This window comes from Rhincodon typus, chromosome 12 (genome assembly GCF_021869965.1).
Source record: "Rhincodon typus isolate 14 chromosome 12, sRhiTyp1.1, whole genome shotgun sequence".
NCBI lineage: Eukaryota > Metazoa > Chordata > Chondrichthyes > Orectolobiformes > Rhincodontidae > Rhincodon > Rhincodon typus.
The window spans coordinates 53,041,915-53,058,372 of NC_063343.1; the positions used below are offsets into that span (position 1 = coordinate 53,041,915).

Consider the following 16,458-nt stretch of genomic DNA (forward strand, 5'->3'; position numbering starts at 1 on the left):
CTAGACCCTTCTTCAGAAAGGGTCTTTCTGAAGAAGGGTCTAGGCCCGAAACGTCAGCCTTCCTGCTCCTCTGATGCTGCTTGGCCTGCTGTGTTCATCCAGCTCTACACCCTGTTATCTCAGTATCTCCAGCATCTGCAGTTCCTACTATCTCTGAAACTTATTTCTACACTATCAATTTCTTGAAATTTGTAATGAAATTGCATTTTAATCTTGAAGATTTCAAGGAATACATGGTTAGTTTCTCTTCACACTTTAACCCATGAAGTCTTTATAGCATATTGGTAAATTTCCTGTAAGGTCAATAAATGCTCAGAACTATTAACAATACTCCAGGTGTGATAATAAGCAATAACCAGTGTTTTGTTTAGCTGTTTTTAATTTATAACCCCTTGTATTATAGTCCATTTTATACACAGGTCACCATTCCACTTTGATTATTTTCTGTATCTCTATGTGGAATTTTAATGATCTATGCACATAGAGCACAGAGTCTCCTCAGGCCTCTATTGGTTTTAGATTATCACTAAAGTGGATGATCTCATATTTGCCTATACCAAAGTCCATTTGATATAGTTTGTCCATTGGTTCTATTTACATCTCTTGATTTTTGTGCATCCAGCTATACTGCTTACAATTCTAGCTCCAACTGTGCCATTGCAAATCCAGATCTGGTTTTATATCCCATCATCTAAGTCAACAGTAAATAGGGCGAATACTTGAAGCTCACCAGAGAAAAAATTGTCTTGCCATTATTCCTACTTTCTGTCTCCTTTCGCTCAGCCATATTTGACAGCCATGTCTATAATTTGTCTTAATTGTCTCTAGTTAATAGTCTTTTGTGGACAGTTTTATCAACTGCTTTTTGAAAGTCTTTTCGAATAACATCCAAAGGAATACCCTTATCCATTATATTAGCTTTGCATTGTTGCTTCTAGGATACTTTTTTTTGAGGAAACTACCCAAAACATACTCGACAAATCCGCTTATCTCAAATGAAGTTTAAAATCTTCTATTAAAACCATTGTTTTTGCTACAGAGTACAAAATCCCAGAATTTATACATTCTATCCCTTAATTGCCTCTTTCAGGGCACTGAAACACAACTCCCACCACATAATGGAGGCCTCAGGACATATAATATTAACTCAAAGAGGCACAGGCAAATGAAAGAAATGCAAAGAAGTAACCCTAGCAAGGCTTTCATTTTATAATTTTTTATCTATGATACAGGATGCAAAAATTTCAATTCTGAAATAGTCATGAAAAGGAGCTCCTTCCAGAATTATATATGAACAATTTAAAATAACTAATCTAATTGTAGCTTTGAAGCTTTTTATAACACCAAATATTATATTGTTCATCTATTATGAAATAAAATGAAGTAAACACTGCATGACAATCTTACATTGTTAAAATAATGAAGCCAAACCTATCTTGCAAGTATTTTGTTTCAGCTGTACCATATTTCTGTGACTAGGGGTCCTCACTAAACTACACAGGTCACAATGGAAAGCACACCAACCCAACTTATTAAAAGGAGTCCTGATGTAATTATAATAGGAAATATGACCTAAAAAGGACTTTGTGCTCTAAAAGATCACGTTTTAAAGATGTCCTTTAGCTCTGAAAACACCACAGGATCGACACTAAAATGTCAGGGAAATTCAGACAGCAACTGAAAAAAAATACTTCTACAATTCATAAAACTTTCTAACAGTTGGAGCTAAAAGATCTCTGATTGCCAAGATTATTTAACGAATAGATTATGTTCCTTAAAAGGGACAAGGAAAATTCCCAAGGGAATTCAACTGTAAATGAGACAACGGATATTGTGCTTATATAGTAACAGCACGAAAGAAATGAAAAACTACCGATTGGTTGGTGGCCATTTCAAATTCCTGTCAGGAATCTATAACAAATTAATAACACTTAAGAAAATGAATATTTTTATTACATCCTAGTCAGCTACTAGAAAATAGGTGGAGAATGGGTAGTATATTATAATAAAAGTATGAAAGGTTGCAACCATAAAGATAGGATCTTCACAATAAACCAAGATTAAGGAAGTTTTTAAAAGCACTTTTTCTCCCCAAGAAGCTCAGGAAATTTATATTAAAGAGATTTAGGGTTTTAGTCAAGATGCTGATGACAGGGTCAAATGGGAATTTGGAACCTGCATTTTGTAGAGTTATCTAGTGTGAAGGTATCAGGAGGAAATTGGCTGTGAAGGATTGGAAAAATAAATTATACTATAAACTACCATCATCTCAAGGGCTAATTTCTCTAATTGCCAATATTTCAAACAAAATGAAAGAAATCATATTCTGTGTAAAACATGTTCAGACAGAACACATAGATTTTGTTACAAAACGTAATAAGTACTATGTATCTAACTTATAAAAACAAAAGGCTAAACTGGCTTAAGATTGGTTGCCACCTCACTTAACATGTGATTGAAATTAATGTTTGAAAAAGCAGAGTAGTTACCAGCATTCAAATTCCACCGATGAACGCATTCCATCCTTTCCTTGAAAAAAATATAAGCTTAATTACGTCCACTTTTATGGCTTGAATTTAAAAGATTTGGCTCTTAGTTGTGGACAGCCAAGAAGGTTACCTCTAGGTACAACAGGACTTCGATCAGAAGGGTCGGTGGGCCAAGGAGTGGCAGATGAAGTTTAATTTAGATAAATGTGAGGTGCTGCATTTTGGAAAGGCAAATCAGGACAGGATTTATACACTTAATGGTAAGGTCCTGGGGAGGTCTGAACAAACAGACCTTGGAGTGCAGGTTCATTGTTCCTTGAAATAGAGTCACGGATAGACAGGATAGTGAAGGTGGCATTTGGTATGCTTGCCTTTATTGGTCAATGTATTGAGTTGGGAGGTCATGTTGCAGCTGTATAGCACATTGGTCAAGCAACTTTCAGAATACTGCCTTCAGTTCTGGTCTCCCTGCTATAGGAAGGATGTTATGAAACTTGAAAGGGTTCAGAAAAGATTTACAAGGATGTTGCCATGGTTGGAGGGTTTGAGCTATAGGGAGAGGCTGCATAGTCTAGGGCTATTTTCCCTAGAGCGTTGGAGGCTGAGGGGTGACCTTATAGAAGTTTATATAATCATGAGGGGCATAGATAGGGTGAATAGCCAAGATCTTTTCCCAAGGGTAGCAGAGTCCAAAATTAGATGGCATAGGTTTAAGGTGAGAGGTCAAAGATTTAAAAGGGACCTAAGGGGCAACTTTTTCATGCACAGGGTGGTGCATGTATGGAATGAGCTGTCAGACGAAGTGGCGGAGGCTGGTATAATTACCATGTTTAAAAGGCATCTGGAGAGTAAATGAATAAGAAGGGTTTAGAAGGATATGGGCCGGTTATCTGGTCAACATGGATGAGTTAGACCAAAGGGTTTGTTTCCATGCTGTACAGCTCTGTGACTCTATGCCTCTAATGTGATTATGTCAATCTTGCAAGCAATTGGTCTATCAACTCAACAAAATATTCTTACCTGCTGATTCAAAGGCCAAAGAAAGTTAGGGATTCGTTTGTAATCAGTGAGAGGGTTGTCATTGCAATTTTTAATTTTCAGTAAAAGAAAATTAGTAGTACACATCAACTGGGACATTGCCGTCACCTAAATACTGTGCACATGTGAAAATTAATAACATTACCTGTTTTTCAACTTGCTTTAGCAAGATTTGAAACCTCTCATCCTCTTTGACCCATTGAGGCAATTCGGTCTCTCCTCTGGCTTTGGCCTCATCAATTTGTCGTCTCAGGTCCCTCAAGATATCGAGTTCCTGTGTTAGCCTGCGCTGCCTGGTCCTTGATGCCTGTAGATCCAATTCCAAATCTAAAGAGGTTCGCATCAGCCTTTCTGATCCTACCCTTCTGATTGAAGGCTGGAAAATATAAAATTTACATAATGAATTTCTTTGAATAGGAAATCTAATGACCTTACAGCCTTTATGCACTTATAAACTGGAAGCCAGCAAACTCAGTAATATCCTTTTGAATTGTCAAAAAATGACAGCTTTGGCCGTTTGTTTTATATCAGACGAAATGGTGAGGTCTAAGGTATTAATCTAAATGTAAACTTATTGGTATTTTAAGTAATTAGCTCATGCTCGAGTTTCACAGTTCATTTTCATATTTTCTAACCTTTTTACCCCAAATTCTTTTACTTGTTGAGTATTAGATCATTTGGATGAATTAATCACAATTCCCCCTATGCTGAAAATGCCTTTCCCACCAAACCTGGGAAATGAGTGGTGTAACCCAATCTAATGATCATTTTCAAATAAGTCTAACCACCCTTATGACTCCATAATATTTCACTTCAGTCTACAGAAGTAGAGCATCACATCAAATCGCTCAGCTTAAAATATCAAGCAAAATTACCTCACAGAAGGTGAACCAATACGCAATTAATGGTCATGTGGTATAATAGGTGTATAGGATAGAACTTAAATGCCTTCCTTCAAGGAGTTTGGACTTGGGGACAACTGAATCAGACAGAAGGGTGGTGGTTGGGACCACGAGCATTAATTAGCAGCAAGGTGTAATGACATTGTAAGATCCCATATGACTACAACTGGCATACACCAGAGACGGCCGGAGGTCACACCATTTAGGCGGCTTGAAAATCCTGTCATTTTATTCTTGTTGACATAGGGAGAGAGGGAGTCCATCATCAGATGCTCAATCCCTGACTGAGGGACCAGATATCTGGAAGAGGCATGGCCAGGTCAGTCACCCACCTGTCTTTGCTGATACTCTCATGCCCCCTCTCCTCCACCATGACACTTCTGCGCGTAGATTCATGGCAATCCTAGGTCTCAGGTAGCTGTAGTCCTGGCAGCAGTCACCACTCAGATCAATGGTGCTGCCAAGTAATGAACAGCTACCATCTCTAATTGGCCAATAGCTCTCAGCAGGTGGACCTTCTCCCACCTCACCCACCCCAAACCTGCTGCTGCTCAATTAAGTGCACAAAGGCACCTAATTCAGCAGACTTTCCTAACTAAAAAGAGACAGCGGCATGGGGCTCTACCAGCTCCACAACAGACAAGACCCAAGTCATTAAATATAACTAATAGATAGCAAAAACCTATTCCTACACAGCTCTTTCACTGAGCAAGAGAGAGAGAGATCAGTGAACCACAAAGTGATACAGTGCAAAAGAAGGTGTCAAGAGTCTGTACGAGCTCTTTGAAAGAACTGTCAAATTAGTTGTAATGCCCTGCCCTTTCCTCATAATCCTGAAAATGTTTCAATTTCAAATATTTACTCAATTCATATTTGAAATAAATTACTGAATCCACCACCACTTCAAGAGGTTCAAGGGACATGGGGAAGGAGTCACTTACTCCATCGAACCTGTCCTGCCATTCCAGATCATGGCTGTTCATCTCTTCAGTAATATTTTCCTGCACTCTCTTCATTTCTCATTATATCATTAATCCCAGAAATCTGTTGATTTATATCTTGAACCTACTTTATGATTGAGCTTTCAGAGTTTTTTGAGATACAGAATTCCAAAGATTGACCACTGTCTTGAAGTGAAGATACTATTCCACACCTCATTGTTAAAAATCCTGCCCCACTTCCTGACATTAAGCACCCTGGTTCAGAGTCACCAATTGGGGAAATATCAGACCTTTAACCACCCAATTTTATAAGTTCCAATTAGATCATCTCTCGTTCTCCTAAAGTCTAGGGAACACAGTCTCAGTTTCCACAATGTGTCCTCATAAGATTATGACTATTCGAGGATTTAACTTGGTGGACCTCTGTTGCACACCCTCGATGACAAATATATCCTTCCATAAATAAGAAGACCAAAATTGCACAAAACATTCCAGAGAGGTCTCACCAAGGCTCTATGCAACTGCAACAAGACATATATACTCCTGTACTGAAATCCTCTTGAAATGAATACTAACATTCACACTTGCCTTTCTAATTGCTTGATGCACCTGCATATTTGCTTAAACTACCTAGTGGACAAGGACACCCAGGTCCCTTTGCACATCCACACTTTCCAACCTCATACCAATTAAGTAACTTTGTCCCTTTCCTCTATTAAAGTGAATAATTTCACACTTACTTGCAATATTTTCAATCTACAATCTTCTGGTCCATTCATTTAGCCTGTCCAAGTCCTCTTATATGCACCTCACAACTTGCATTCTCAACTCAGTTTGCTGTCATCAGCAAAGTTGGAGATAATACAATTGGTCCCCACATCCAAATCATATAAATATGTAGTGAACAGTTGTCGACCTAGGACTGACTTTTGTGGTACACAACTAGCAAAAGTCTGCCACCCTGAGAATGTTCCATTTGTCCCTATTCTCTACTTTCTGACTATTAACCAATTCTCAATCCGTTCTAGTATATTATCCTCAGTGCCGTGTGCTTTACATTTTATTTCCTAACCACTGGTCTGGGACCATATCAAAAGCTTTCTAAAATCCGAAGAAACCACATCCAGTGGTTCCCTTGCAAGTATGCTACAGGAAACATCTTCAAAACAAAAACTTCAACAAGTTTATCAAACATAATTTCCCTTTCACAAACCCATGATTGCCCAATTTTGCCATTTTTTCTTCTTGTTCAGTTAGCATATCCTTTATGATAGATTCTAACATTTTCCCTACTCTGGATGTTAAAGTTACAGGTTCTCTACTCTCCTTTCTGCCTTCTTGAAGAGTGGAGTTACATTTGTTACTTTCCAGTCAGTAGAAACCTTTCTAGAATCTATAGAATTAGAATCATGGAATCCCTACAGTGTAACACCTTCACAGTAATGATGTGTTCACTAATGCTCACTTCGGGTTCTACCAGGACCACTCAGCTCTAGACCTCATGCAAGTATTGGTACAAACATAGACAAAGGAGCTGAACTTAACAAGTGGAATGTAAATTGAATGATTGCCTTTGACATCAAGCAAAAATTGACCAGGAACAACAAAGAACTGTACAGCACAGGAACAGGCCCTTCAGCACACCAAGTCTATATGGACGCATGATGCCTGTCTAAAGTAAAATGTTTTTGCCTCTATGCAGTCCATATCCCTCTATGCCCTGCCTATTCATACGTCTGTCAAGATGTGTCTTAAATGTTTCCATTGTTCTGCCTCCACCACCTTCTATGGCTGTGCATTCCAGACCCTTACCATCCTCAGTGTAAAAAAAAAACTTGCCTCTTACATCTCATTTAAATCTACCCCTTTTACCTTAAACCAATGTCCCCAAGTAACTGTCATTTCTCACCTGAGAAAAAGACTCTGACTATCCATAATGCCTCTCAAAATTTTGTAAACTTCTATTAAGTCGCCTCTCATTCTTCGACATTCAAGTGAAAACAAACCATGTTTGTCCAATCTTTCCTCATAGCTAATACCCTGCAAACCAGACAACATCCTGGTAAACCATTTCTGTCCCCTCTCCAAAGCCTCTAAACTCTTCTTGTAGCATAGCGAACAGAACTGTACAATATTCCAAGTGGGACCTAACTAAAAGTTCTATACAGCTGAAATACGACTTGCCAATTTTTATACTCTATGCACTGACCGATGAAGGTAAGCATGCTACATGCCTCCTTGACCATCTTATCCACTTGTGTCGCTATATTGAAGGAACTGTGGACCTGTATGCCTAGATCTCTCTGTATTTTGATGCTACTAAAGGTTCTGCCATTTACTTCCCTCCTACATTAGATCTTCAAAATGCTTCACCTCGCATTTGTCCAGATTAAACACGATCTGCCATTTCTCCACTCAAGCCTCCAGCATATCTGTTTCCTGCTGTATCCTCTGGCAATCCTCCTCACTATCCGCAGCTCCCTAATCTTTGTGTTGTTCATGAACTTACTAATCAGGCCACCTACATTCTTCTCCAAATCATTCATATATTACAAATAACAGGGGTGCTTGAATTGATCCCTGAGGAACACAAATGGTCACAGATCTCCAGTCAGAAGATGCTCTAACAAAAGTGAAGTCAATGGGAATCGGCAGAAAACTCACCAATGGTTGGAGTCATTCCTAAGAAGATGGTTGTGGCTGCTGCATCTCAGCCCTAGGACATCACTGTTATATTTTTTCCTGATAATCTCCTGGTCTAAACCATCTTCAGAAGCTTCATCAATAACCTTCCCTCCATCATATGATCAGAAATGTGAATGTTCAATTGATGACTGCACAGAGTGCAGTACCATTCGTGACTCTTCAGCTACTGAAGAAGTAATTGCCCACATGCAGAAAACCATGGACAACATTTGACAGGTAAGTCACAATAACATGAATGCCAAGGGAATGATCATCTCCAAAAATACAGAATTTAATTATCTCCCAGTGACCTTCAATGGCATCACCATAGCTAAATCCCCTACTATCAATACCATTGATTACTAGCAGCCAGGAACTTAACTGGGCCAACCGTATAAATACTAATCAGGTCAGAGGCTGGGAACTCAACTCACTCACAACTCACTTCTTGATTTTCTAAAGTCCCAATTACAAGACGTAAGTCAAGTACGTGGTGGAATATATTCTTACATGCCTGGGTGCTTCCAACAAGACTCAAGAAGCCAGACAAAATCCAGGACACAGCAGCAACAGCTTGAACAGCACCCAAACCATCACTTAAATAATTCACTAGGTTCACCTCTGCCATACAGTGGCAACAGTGTGTCCTATATGTGTAAAATGTACCAGGTTCAGATAAAAGGTTCTTGACTTCAAACACTGGAATGGACTATATGTGGGAGGTCAGACTCCCTACACTCCAGCATAAAACATTGGTGGTGTGCATGTCTCCATTTGGCCAACTTTATCCATTACAATTGTTCAGAAAGCTCTTTAATTAGTATAAAGAAGGATTATATCGATCTGCAGCTACAGTTCCAGCTCAGAGTTGCCAGTCAATCATAGGTCAGCAGCTAGGTGCTACCAGTAGCAGTGGGCTTGAACAATATTACAGGAGTCCTAGGAAGGAGAACAAATGAATGAACAAATTCAAGATAAATACAAGGATCCCACTGACACCAGGATGGCAGGCCAATGTGAGGGTGCTGTGGATCATGTTGGACAGAGCAGGAAGTGATGGTAGTTGTGGGAAGACGAAACTGTTTCTGTTTGGTGAGCACAGGTGACTGTTACAAGGAGCCCAAGAAGGAGAACCCTTCCTCATTCAGTGCCCAACTGGGCATAGGATTGTTGAGCTGCACATTGGACAAAGATCTCTCTTGCCACCCATTAAATTGGAATGGCAACAGTATGAAGCCCTTAGGTGAGAAGTAATTGCCCACTTATTGTCTCTCCACCATCCATAAATTTGTTGCGGAGTGCAAGCCATGGATAGTACCAATGACACTGAGGCCTAATTTACAGGTCTACCTCTCTGCTTTTCTACCTGCAATTGGTCCATAAAATTGTACCTATTAACTCTTTCTCTTACTCAGCACAGGCTGCTTAACCTGAATATGCCTAGTATTTCAGTTTTTTTATATATAAATACATGATGCTGAAATGAAAATTGCAATTCCTTAACTACAGTGAATTTATTTTAAAACTAAACTGTTTAGAGTTTTTAAAAAGCGCATTGAAGACATCTAAAATTGGCAATGGCTTTCTTCCTTCTATATTCTTTTTTCCTCCCTCACCATTTTCATTCGCAAACTGCGTCGTTCCATGGCATTCCGAACAAAGGGCTGCCTTTTGGATAATGTTGAGCTGTCACTATCACTTCGATTTAACTGCAAAAGAAATTAATTGTTATTTGATTAACAACATTCAGCAAAGAAATCTTCACAGACGAAGGAAAGTCAAAATCATTCTTGATCTACACATAGAATTCCACTGGACCAAACATTTTAGTATATTTCTTTCATGTTCAGCATTTAAAATATAGAAAATATACAGATGACCTTTCTGTAGTAGGACCAAAGATGGCTCACTCTATGGAAGCTCCTTTCTAAACTCTACCTTACTGTCTCTCTACTTTTCCGCAAATTTAGATTGCGGTTCTTAAAATTTAGATTGTTTTAAACTGTTGACGCGTTTCAAAACAGCAAAGGTCAACCCAAATCACAAATACATTTATTAGCATACCCTTTCAAAGATTATTGGAGTAAGCACAGAAACAAGGAACCAAAAGGTTTGTTACATGCGCAGTTGCATGAGCCAACTGCCTCCAAATTTCACAGCAATCATAATTTTATGGCTCCAGACCATACAATTAGTGCACATTGGGAGGATGGCTAGGCCTAACACTTGCTCAGCGCTTGCAAACACCACAAAAAATAAATTAGAAAACCTAATACACAAAGATGCTCAAAAGTACTGAAAATGAACAAACTTAGGATTGATGCCACCAAGATTTGCCTCTCAACAGGCATGTTGTCTGTACAAACGGTCAGAATTCAGAGCCAGTCAGGAACCTGTGCACTTGTTATTCTACGAATGTACAAACACCAAAACAGCAATTCTGACAAATTAAAATTTTAATAGTTAAATGTTTATTTCCATAAACCGAAACTAACTGGAATGGAAAAAAAAAGCTGAAAATGTTGGAAATACTTAGCAGGTCTTGCAGCGCTAACGGAAAGAAAAAGTTTCAACATTTCAATGAAACAAGTTAAAAATGTCATAGCATTCTTTTATCTGCAAGATGTAAAAGGCTGCGTAGAAAAACAAATTTGAAAGATCTGTGATAGGGTGTAGAGCAGGAGAAATTAAATAATGAAATGTTTCATGTCGCATGGCTGAAAGGAGTGGTAATGGAACAAGTAAAAAAGGGAAAGATGCGTCTGGAAGACTGTGAATGGAAGATCCTGAATAGCTACTGACCAAAAGGAGGCAAGAGAACAAAAAACTAGCAAAGGAAAATAAAAGAAAATGGATGCAAAGATTATGATTTAAGCTTTATAAACTCAGTGTTGAGTCCAGACAACTCATGTGTCCAGCCAAAGTTTGTCCTTGGTCTTCCAATCCTCCTTCCAATACATTTCCAGTGGTGCCAGAAAGCTGAAAAATTACAAATATTGCGCTCCTATTTGAAAACGGGTGCAATGATAAACCCAGTAATCAGTGGCCAGCTCCACAGTGGTGGGAGAACTTCTACAAATGGTAATCCAGGACGCAATTAACAGTCACCTAGATAAATATGGATTCATTAATGTAGACAGCACAGATTTCTTAATGGCAAATAATGTTTAACTACTTTAAGGTTTTCATTGTGGTGACGGAGCAAGTGGTGTAGTGAAAAAAAGGCATTTGATAAAATGCCACAAAAAATGCTAGTCAGCAAAGTTGAAGCCCATGGAATAAAAATCAGCAGCATGGATATAAGTTTGGTTAAGTACCAAGAACAGAGTGTAGTGACAAAATATTGTCTTTTGGACAATATGACTGTATACAGTTGGAGTTCCCCACTGGTCAACAGTACGACTGCTGCTTTTCTTGATAAGTATTAATACCCTAGATTTCAATATGCAGAGCAAAATTTCAAAATGTAAAGACAACAGAAAACTTGGAAGTATTATGAACTATGATGAGGACAATGATAAACTTTAAGTGAACACAGTGGTCTGGAGACGTAGCAGATTAAATGTAATGCAGAGAAATGCAAAGCGATAATTTTGGCGAGAGGAATGAAGAAAGGCAACAGAAAATAAAGAATACAATTCTAAAGAGGGTATAGGAGTAGAGGGGTTTGTGTGGCTGGTGTCCATGGATTGTGCCCTGAAAAGCAGTTGCGTAGTGAGCAACATGGAAGCTCTTTGCAGCCAGTGGCATGCTGAAGTCGTTAGGTGTCCACTTTGACTTTTGTGTCAAGAACTCTCAGCATCCAATTTACTTGTGGCAGATGGTGAGATGGGAAGCTGCATACTAATAAGGCAAGACGTGTAGTTAGTAAGGTTGTAACAAGCAATTATCTGCCCTAATAGGCAACTTGCACCACCTGGTAAGAATCATGCCTCAATATCCGGAACTTAGTTAAAGGTTGTAGCAAGTTGCTCCTAATGTAGGGTTAGGCCTCACCAGACTTCTTGTGCGATTCTGCCACATTTCTCACTAAATAGCCACATAGCTCAGGCCTCTAAGATTCCACCATGGAAAAAGGAATGTTGATTACAAAGTAGTAAAGGGAATTTTTGAAAGGGGAAAGAATTTGTAATAAACTTGCTAGAGTTGTTTGAAGACGTAACAGAAAGGGTTGACAAGGGTAATGCTGTTGATGTAGCATATATTAGCTATCAAGAGGCATTCAGTACAGTGCCAAAGAACAGAGTGTGGAGAAGCTGCTACTCACAAAATAAAAGGAACAGTAGCTTTTGTGTCCACGTTGCTAAATAATAAAAAAAGAATAATGGTCAAAGGACATTTTTTGGGCTGGAAGAAATTTGTAGTGGATTCCCCACGGGGCTACACTGGGAGCCTACTTTTTCAACACATATTAATAATCTAGATCTTGGTGTGCAGGAGACAATTTCAAATTTAGCGGATGATATGAAACTTGGAAGCATTGCCAACTGTGAGGAGAGCAATGCAGAACTCCAAATGGCATGTTGATGGGAGTGGGCAGATAACGTTCAATGTAGATAATTGTGACATGATGTATTTTGGCAGAAAGAACATGAACAGAAACTATAAAATAATTGGCACAATTCTTAAGGGGGTGCAGGAGCAGACCGACCTCGATGTATACGTGTATTGACTAATGAAAGTGCACGACAGAATGAGAATGCAGTTCATAAAGCATATGGTATCCTGCATTTTGTAACAGAGAGGTTATGTGGAGCTTACACAAGATATCTTTAGACCTCAGCTGGAGTACAGTGTAGAGTTCTAGGCACTTAGAGAAAGCAAGAGAACATATTGGGAAAGACTGCACAGAAGTTTTATAAAAATGTTTCTAGGAATGAGAAACTTCAGTTATAAGATTAAAAAGACTCAGGCCATTCTCCTTGAAGAGAAGGCAAAGAGGAGATTGAAAAGAACATTTCAAAATCACAACAGGTCTTGACAGACATGATGTGGAGGCGCTGGTGTTGGACTGGGCAGACAAGGACAGAAGTCATATGACACACAGGATACAGTCCAACAAGTTTATTTGAAATCACAAACGCACTTCACCTGATGAAGGAGCAGCACTCCGAAAGTTTATGATTTCAAATAAACCTGTTGGATTATAATCTGATGTTGCGTTACATCTGACCAGGTCTGGATAGAGTAAGTAGGGAGGAACTGTTTTCTCTTGAAAAAGGATTCAGAATAAGACAGTATAGATCAGCAAAAGTGCAAATGTTTTGAAAAACTTTTCTTACACAAGAAGTGTTCTGGGTCAAAAATGCACTCCCTTGGAAATGTGGTGGATGCAACAAAATCAGAAATTGCTGGAAAAACGCAGCAGGTCTGGCTGAGAGAAACCAGAGAGTTACCATTTCAGGGGAGTGTAATTGATAGGTGAAAATGGAGCCCAGAGAGGAAAAAAGCAGTTGGGCTGACAAAGGAATGGGTAAAAATCAGGCAGGGTGCAAGTTCAATTAAGACATCAAGAAAGCATCAGGCAATTATTTGAAAGAAAGAATGTTCAAAGTTAACGGGAAAAGGCAAGAGAGCAGCACTAAGTCATAATACTGATTTAAACAGCTGGTGTAGACACATTAGGCCAAATAGCCTTCTTCTGCATAGTCATAATTCTGTTATTTATATCATTGATACACTGGTACACACATTTTGAAGCCTTCACATCAACTTTGAGTACTCAAAGAAACTCACGTAGCATTGCCACGTGACACAACCAAATAAAAAAATGCCCTTCGAAAGCAAGCACATTATTAAAGGCAAAGAGAAAACACCAAGAAAAGAAATTCCAAGGAAACTTGATGAAGATTCAGTCATTTGCTTTGTCCTATCCTGTTTGCAACAGAATATTCTTGGTGAAAATCGACCTTAGTAGCTACCTATATACCCAATGGCAAACTACTGAACACCGCAGAAAATGAACATACTCATCTTTGCTTTAAAAAGACAAAGAAGGAATTCACAGAAGGACACAAGTATCAAATACAGTGTAGGAGATATTACGAACTGCAGATGCTGGAGAATCTGAGATAACAAGGTGTAGAGCTAGATGAACAGCTGAAGAAGGGTCTAGGCGCGAAACGTCAGCTTTCCGGCTCCTCTGATGCTGCTTGGCCTGCTGTGTTCATCCAGCTCTACACCTTGTTATCTCAAATACAGTGTAGTTCTGTTTGAAAGTTTTCTTGTAGCCAAATTCTAATATTGTTCTTTTGTCTATTGTTGACATGCAAAAGTAGGATTCAGAACAAAACAATACAACAAGCAATCTTAATCCCCTTATCTACATTTGCAAGCACGAGCACAGTTATGAATAATGCAGTTAGCAACATGTGAGAAGGGAGCATAAGATGAGAAGGATCTAGTAAAGACTGCCGTAAATGAAAAGTACCCTGCATGCAGGGTGCAGAAATGACTGTCAATGATGCATCCTATGTTTTCTTCAAAGCAGAAGCTCACATTACTGGTGCTTTTCAGAATGGAAGGAGCTGAATGTGCTGACCAAGTTCACCATGAATAGCTGTGGGAAGAGGGTCTATCAGGATAAATGTAGTGGGTGAGAAGATGGAAGATGAAAACAAAAATAAAGACAGGGAAAGGAATCCATTCAATGGGCAAAGAACCTGTAAGCTGTAGATTGAAGAGAAATGCTAACAAAATTAAGATCAAAATCCAGTAGAGTGCTTTCTTACCCTGCATACATAAGGATTCTGTGCACCTGGAGAGAAGGTTTTTGAACGAATAATAGCACTGCCTCTCACAAAAGGGCTCTGTTGAGTAGTATGAGTTCTTCTTTCCTTTGGACGCACAGCAAATGTAGTTGTCTCAGTCTCCTCTGTGTTAGTTTCTTTATCAACCTGTGGAGATAATTTCATAATCCAATCAATTTCTACAAAGTGATAATGTGCAATATCCGTTGGCAACCTTCCTTATTATTTTCATGCCTACACATTATAGGGAAAATAAGTCACATTTAAAGCAGTGTATTTCAACATAGTGCCAATACATTGCTTTGGATACATTTTTATTAAGACATTAACTTGCAACTTGAGAAAATATACTCAGTTGCCTCATGCCTCTTAATTCATCAGATGGGCTTGCTCATATGCTTCATGATAACTCTTTAATAACCAAAAAAAATGACTCTTGTGCCCAACAGGATAAGAAAAACTCTCTCCTGATTCAACATCCAGGTTTAAAAGCTAAATTACACTTACTGCACTTTGTAATTCAAGCAGAAATACTAAAGACGTTTCACATACTCAACACTATAACCTACACCAACTTAATGATATTATAATTAATTAATACCATTATAATTAGATACAAGAACACAAGTGGTTTGTATTTTTTAGCTTGCGCGCTGACACATTGTAGTAAATATGCACACGAAGTAAGGGCATTCAAACTGTGAAAGTAGCATTACAGTAGTAAAGAACTTGCATTTCACAAGTTTCTACTTGAGTTTTTCTTACATTTTCGCATTATTTTTCCCAGCCCAAACTCATCCATTGGTCCCCAAAAATTCACTAATTCTATCAAGCTAAATTTTGTGTGCTATAATAATTCACAAATTTTAATAGGTATGACCAATATTTGATATGCTTTTACAATCACAGAAATTGATCAATTAATTCCTACGAATATTCACCTTCACTGCAACAACTGCTGCTAGTACTGACTGATTATCAGTCTGCTCATTGGTATTCTCAACATTGCCTTCATTTTCCCATGGTATTTCTTCATTGTCTTCTTGTTCTTGCTCTCCCTCCTTGCTAATTTCTTTCTCATTGTAGTCATCTTCCCTCGCTGGTGCGCTTGGTCTGTAAGCAAGGAACCTCGATTAAAAAATTTGCATACTTTTGTTCTATTTAGAATAAACTCTCCTATCTTTGGTTCTTCCTTCCAATCACATGGAAAAATAACCCAGTTTCCTGATTGAGATATGCATCCATATCCCTTTTTGGATATGCTCTGGCTGTGCTTGTCAGTGACAGAGGTTACCTCAAATAAAATTCAAAATGGATGTGAGGATAAATATAAATAAATTATAAGCAATAGGTGGGGTCGCTAGTTCGGTTACAGTAGCTAGTGTGGATAAACAGAGAGGTGGGATGAGGTGGCTAACTTGAAGAGTGTGTAGTCATTTGTGGGGTTGTGGGGGAGGTAGTACAGGATCAGGTTAGCAGTTTGTCACATCAGGTGGGCTGGTTGGGACGGACTGTTAGATTGGGTAATCAGGTCCATTTGGTGGACAGAGGTGATCAGGTCATTGGATAGTCAGGTGGTCAGAAGGGGAATGGTAGTCAGGTCTGTTCAAGAGGGCAATCAGGTGGTCAGTTGGTCTAGTGAGGGACAGTTGTT

General features: G+C 38.8%; 1 protein-coding gene across 1 annotated transcript in view; it reads right to left on the reverse strand.

Moving 5' to 3' along the window:
* Positions 1–3,600: 3,600 nt before the first annotated feature.
* Positions 3,601–16,458, reverse strand: part of LOC109937352 (protein KIBRA) — a 98,188-nt gene continuing 85,330 nt past the window's right edge. Inside the window, exons 18-21 of the mRNA XM_048603469.1 lie at positions 15,746–15,917; positions 14,787–14,951; positions 9,672–9,764; positions 3,601–3,903 (exon numbers count right to left, since the gene is read on the reverse strand). Coding sequence (XP_048459426.1) covers positions 3,601–3,903; positions 9,672–9,764; positions 14,787–14,951; positions 15,746–15,917 — 733 coding nt within the window. The remainder of the gene's footprint in view (positions 3,904–9,671; positions 9,765–14,786; positions 14,952–15,745; positions 15,918–16,458) is intronic.